The 6,445-nt window shown below is 38.7% G+C and overlaps 1 protein-coding gene across 1 annotated transcript in view; it reads left to right on the top strand.

The window, feature by feature from the left end:
* SYPL1 (synaptophysin like 1) overlaps nt 1-5,698 on the top strand; it is a 24,838-nt gene extending 19,140 nt beyond the window's left edge. The window contains exons 5-6 of the mRNA XM_045288945.1: nt 1,530-1,724; nt 4,324-5,698. Of these exons, the coding sequence (XP_045144880.1) occupies nt 1,530-1,724; nt 4,324-4,458 (330 nt within the window). The 3' untranslated portion in view covers nt 4,459-5,698. The remainder of the gene's footprint in view (nt 1-1,529; nt 1,725-4,323) is intronic.
* The last annotated feature ends 747 nt before the right edge of the window (nt 5,699-6,445 follow it).

The following is a 6,445-nucleotide window of genomic DNA, read 5'->3' on the forward strand; positions in this document are numbered from 1 at the left end:
TTTTCCAGTCTAGCCTGTTGGGGCACCATGCCCTGTCTCCAATGTCCACCCTCATCGTTCCCTGGGGATCTTGCGACTCCCCTCCCCTGCTGTTCTGCTGCACCCCCCCAGTGCCCCGCCTCGGCGTGGTGGGGTCAGATAAGGCGCAATTCCCACACTGTGTCTCTGGTGTTGTCCCCCGCAGGGCCATGGGCCAGTGAGGGCGGAACCACTGTTGAATGATGCTCAGCAAAAACTTTACTTGCATGTGATATTAATGATATTGTTTGATTACTTCTATTTAGTCACCTTTCTTTGAAATGGGTACAAACATGAACTTGGCAAGGTCACTGTCTTCCAGAGTTCTTCACATTGGGAGTGAGTTCTTCCAGTGCTTCAGCTTGGTGAAACATTCAATTGATACTCTGTCAATTCCTGGAGCCTTTTTTTCCTGCTGATTTCTACAGTGCAGCTTGGAGTTCTTCCTTCAGTGCCATTGGTTCTTCATCATTTGCTGCTTCTCAAAATAGGCCGTGTTTTTCAACAACTGCTTTTTCATCCAAATTTCACGTTCCAGTCGCCTTGTTATCAACACATCTTGATTGCATAGTTGATTTCAGACTGAAGAAACTGATAGGATTATTCAATTTTTCATCACTGTCTAGTTGTTGGTGCATAAATTTGAATAATAGTTATATTAACAGAATTTCCTGGTATTTGGACACAGATTAGCCTATCACAGACAGCATTGTACATCAAAACAGATCTTGAAATGTTATTTTTGATTGTTAATGTAGCACTTATTCCCCTTGAATTTGTTAGTCCCAGCATAATAAACTATGTGACTGTCCATTTCAAGTCACACAGGATCTCCATCTTTGGGCATTTCATTTCATTTTTGACAGCTGCCAATTTTCCTGGAGTCATACTACTTCGTACATTCCGATTATTAATAGATGTTTATAGCTATTACTTCGTATTTTGCGTTTTGGTCCATCAGTAAATGAAGATCTGAAGGCTTACATCCACATCATTATGTGGGTGACTCTACTTTGAAGAGGCAGCTCTTCCTCAGTCATGTTTTGAGTGCCTTCTGCCCTGAGGGCCTCATCTTCCAGTGCTCTATTCGACAGTGCTCTGTGGCTATCCATGAAATTTTCAGTGGCTCAGAAGTAGACTTAGTCTTCATAGTCTGTTCCTTTCCGGAAGCTCCGCTTGACCCTGCTGTTATTTGAACTACCAGTGACATAGCTTCCAGCATCATAGCAACACGTAAGCCACAACAGTAGGACAAACGGCAGACAGACTGGTGGTGTGATGAACATGCGTGTGCATACATCTCCTTGTGCTGTGCTCCATACTTCTTTAGGAGTAAATACCAACTAGAGGGATTGGAAGGTGTGACTTTGTCTTATTGAGTATATCATGAAAGCTATTTTCTTGTCTGAACCATAAAGTTAAGTAAAATTTCAATTCCTTCATCATGAATTTGAAATTTGCTATTTTTAAGTTAATTGTTCAGTATTAACTCATGACTATTTTTATTTTAGGACTTTGTCATTACTCTTGTTGCCGCATTTTTATGGTTGGTGAGCTCTTCTGCCTGGGCTAAAGCTCTTACAGATATTAAAGTAGCTACTGGTCACAACATTATTCAGGAGCTTGAGCCTTGCGAGAAACAGCATTCAGGAGTGACTTGTTATTTCGACTCTGTGACCAGTATGGGATCCCTAAATGTATCTGTGGTATGTATATATGATTTCTAAATTTCTTTTGTTTCACTTAGAAAAGCCTTACAAGTAATTTAAGAAAAATAAAAGCTTTTTGTTGTTGCTTATAAAATAAATATTTGGACAAATTATATTGATTTTTATTTTTACTTGTCAGAATTTTTAAACTATATAGTGTTTACATTTATAATATTCATGGAAGCAGCAGTCAAGACATCAAACTATGTATATTACACTCAGCCAATCTAAAAGACTCCTTTCAACCAGGACACAGTATAACACTTATGATACACAGTATTTCTCTGGTTTCTTAAGGCTTCCTCACCCCCCACTATCATGATCCCAGTCTTGCCTTTCACTGCGGGCTAGACTGGAGAATGTGCACAGGTACAGGTAAGAGAGAAGAGCTCACGGCACAACGGTATCCAAGAACTGGAATGGGAATAGTGATACCACACTGGTAGGGGGAAGGTGGGGAGAGTAGGGGAGGAAGGGGGAACCAAACCGATCACAATAATCATCACATAACCACACACCCATACACCCTCCAGGGGAATGAACAACAGAAACCGTGGGGGTAGGAAGACGGCGGTTGGTGTGAGATACAGAATATTTATAATTTATCAAGGGATCATGAGGAGGGGGGTAGCTGATACCAAGAGCGCAATAGAAAGTAAATGTTTAGAAAATAATGATGGCAACATGTACAAATTTGCTTGATACAATTGATGTATGGGCTCTTAAGAGCTGTAAGATCCTCCAATCAAACGATCTCTTAATAATAAATAAATAAGACGCCTTTAAAATGTTAAAGTGTAAAGATGGCACTTTGAAGACTAACAAAGTCAAGAATTCAAACTTCTTGAGTTTGATCTGAGCCAGACCCACACCTAGTATTTTAATTTGCCTCATACACATACAAAATATTCAAGATCAAAGAAAAATTATAGTGACAGTGAAGAATGTGGACTACCCTGTGAACCCATTCTGTCTGGAATGTACCTTAGATGACGAGCAGATGACGAGACTTCATCTCACGTCCTTTGGACATGTTCTCAGGAGATACCAAACCCTTGAGAGGCCATCAAGCTTGGTAAAGTAGAAGGGCAGGGAAGAAGAGGAAGCTGCAGGACACGATTGCCAGTAGCTTCAACAGGAGGCGTAGGGACAGTCATGAGGACTGGGCAGTGTTTTGTTCTTTTGTACCCATGACCACTATGAGTAGGAACAAACTTGACGGTACCTAACAATGATTAACTTTTAGGGGTCCTGGTTAATTCACTTAAGGTGACAAAACTAATAAGTTGCAAGCCAACGTTTGAACTTAGAATTGACTTCTATAGCCTCCTCTGCATATGAAAAGTATGGATTGGTGTGTACTTGGTAAAATTTAGCGAATATTTACAAAATGTTAAGTATTTACCCGAGAATTTACCAAAATAGTACCACAATAAATAAATGTGCTATTAAAAATGTACTTACAGAATATCACATCATTAGCGTGACAGTTTTTTATGTGTAGAGGGTTCTGTCTTCAAGAAAATATTTTCAGTATATGAAGTCAGCACTGCTTTCTAAAGCAATTCACCCTATTTTTAAAAAAAGTTTATAATTTAAAAGTCATTGATTTTAGTTATATTGACAGTGGTGTGCATTGACGGTAATATATGAGAACAACAGTATCGGAAATAAGTCTTTGGTATAACAAGTGTACCAAAAGCTAGAAAGCATTTAGCCTTCAGTAGTAAGGTGGTAAGTACTCTCACAAACTTCTGATCCCACTCTTACCCGGCCACCATTTATAAAGGACTCTATTAAGATAGGTTCCTTCCAGTTTCATCATCCCTGAGACTCACTTCATATTGCCCGGTGTATATCTGGGAAGATGACTTTTCAGTTGACTATCACAGGTGAGAACGAAAGTTTTTCTGTGGCTCCTCTTTTTGCCACTTTGAATTAGGGGAGAAGACAGTAAGGGAAGAGGGGAAGGAGAGAACAAAAGGCAATAAACGAGGGCAGTTTGTCACCATTCCAAATGGGTGGAGGAAAGGGCAAGTCCTCACAAGAAGGACTATTGTTCCCCCACCCTGTGAAGCCTGAGTCTAAGAGCATATGTTAAAGGAGCATTTCCACTATCACAGCGCTTCAGTATGACCTGCAGAAATAGTTTCTACAGAATTCAAGCTTTTGCTTTAGTTCTGAAATTGTTTTCAGAGCAGGAGTTGGAAAATTTTCATTGGGAGTCATTTTAAGTCCAAATTTGGTACCTTAAAATATAGTCTTTTTTACTCCACTTTGTATAAAGTGTTGAACCTGTAGGGGTATAAAAAACAATCTATTTCCATTGAGTTAATTCTGACTCATGTTGAACCTATAAGATATGGTAGAATTGTCCCATAAAACTTCTGAGACTAAAATTTATGGAACCAGACTGCTCTATCTTTCTCCCACAGAGAAGTGGCTGGTGGGCTCAATCACTGAGGTGTTAGCAGCTGAGCACTTCTGGACTCCTTCAAGTATTTAAGAAAAAGCGCCAATTATTTAAGGGAAACTGGGATGGCAATTAATTTTTAAGCACATGTTAGATTTTCACATGTATTTTTCCCTCCCACAGATCATTGGATTTCTGAATGTGATACTTTGGGCAGGAAATGCGTGGTTTGTGTACAAGGAGACCAGCTGGCACAGTCCATCGAGTATTGCTGCTCCACATGGCCAAGGGGGCATTCCACCTCCTGCCGGAATGTGAGGAGAGGAGGAAATACATTGCATAAAACATGTCTGTATTATGACCTGTTGACAGCATCTTGAGAAGCAATTTTTTGTTTCTGTAATAAAATAAATGTATTTTTCAATAAATTGCTGGGTTTTAAATTTTGCTGCCTTTTTACTTAAACCGTGTGCCTTTCCTAGAGTTTGAGATGCAAATGTAGTCTCATGTAAATTTGCAACTTCAGGGCCTTATGAGTTGTTACACAATTTTATGTGAATAATACATTTCTTCACTAAGTTTTTTGCTTTCTGAAGTGTTTACACCTTAAACCTTAATGTTTATCTTTACTCAGAAAACAATTATATTGACATGTAATAGGAAAAAAACCCTTATTTGGAATATACACTACTCTAACTTTGTACAGATCATATATCTAAGACCTCTCTCTTTGTTTAAGGAAGTCTTGATTATGGAAATCAGATTTAGAAAAACTTCACTAAAAATTTGTATCTGACAATTGTTCATGTTAGGGAATTTTTTTAATTGCAAAGACTGGGTATATGCTTTATTTCTGTTTTTCTGAATGACTGCCATACTTAATAGGTGTTCCAAAAAGAGATTTGGAAATTTCTGATAGAGTTAAGTTTTAGCAGTTCTGTTGTGTCAGGTATAAGCTTTCATTACGCTGTTTGCTCAATAGGTGTGCTATGTGAGTAGATGAACATGAGTCACCTTGGCATTCTCATAGTGAGATTTGCTGTCCTTTGTTCTGTGCTACTTAAGCATGGATTGAGACCTTGTCCCCTTCCAAGTAAGATGAAATCAGACCCTGTTTTTGGCAGACCCCATTCAGTGTTCAAAGAAAATTAAGATTACTTTGGATGCATTTAATGGTTAGTCAATGAAGTTGCTATTTTCAGTTTAACATTGATATTGTGATCTAGATTTCATATTTCTTGTTCATTTTTATTTCACAATTTCACAAATGGATGATTAAGTAATTATGCATTGTAAACAAAGGAACCTAGGTGAGCTATATTATGGGTGCAGTTTTTATATGCACATTTGGGTATAGTTTGAGTACAGGGCTTACTCACAGTTTGCTTTCTAATCTTTTTGTTGTACAGGAATCCAGATCTCCTTGCAAATTGATTGTTTATATGTGAAGCATATCTTGCTATTGGCTTCTTTGTGTTGCTTTTGTTTATGACAATAATTGTCGATATGAGAATGTGTATCTTTTATGCAACCATCTTAATAAAAAAGTTGAATGAAAGTGTGTACTGGTTATCTTACAAAGAAACCTGCCTCTGAAAGGCATGAGTAATGAAAAATGGACTGCTTTTCAAAGCAGACTAAAATGTCACCCTTGTTTTCATTAATGTTTAACAAGTTGTCAAACTAAAACTGCTTTGGAGACTAGATTCATCCTTTTTTCTTTAAATGCTTGTTTGTAACTTTAAGGTTTTCCTGATAAACCTTTTTATGATGGTCTGATGAAGTCGCAGAGATGACTCGATACGTCAGAATGCATGTTCTGAAGCCAATCTGCCTGAACTTGAATCTCCACTTCCCTACTTACTAGCTAGATGTCATTGGTAGCTGCCAATAAGTCAGCTTCTGACTCCAGGTGAAACCTTGCGCTGGGGCCAGGCCAGGAGAGTTGTAGATGGGGCCATTATGATCTCTAGTGTTTCCATGTCCAGATTTTTCAGTAGATCTCTTGGTTTTTCCTCCTAGTCCAAGTCCCATTTTAGTGGAGAAGCTCTATGGAAACCTGCGTAGTAACAATTCACGGTCCCCACTGGTGTAGTGGCTGCACCAGGAGTGCTTCCTCCAGCAATCAGACGTGCATCTCTTGCTTGGAGGTGAGAATTCTACCACTGAACCACCGCTTACCCCACTAGCTAGTTAACCATCAGCAAATTGCTTAACTTCTGTGCCACAATGTCTTTACCTGAAAGATGGGTATAAGGAGAATATTGCTCTGAAAGAATGGTTATGAGGATGAATGGCAAAAAAT

Source organism: Echinops telfairi, unplaced genomic scaffold (genome assembly GCF_000313985.2).
Source record: "Echinops telfairi isolate 266 unplaced genomic scaffold, ASM31398v2 ScPeMD7_23;HRSCAF=83, whole genome shotgun sequence".
NCBI lineage: Eukaryota > Metazoa > Chordata > Mammalia > Afrosoricida > Tenrecidae > Echinops > Echinops telfairi.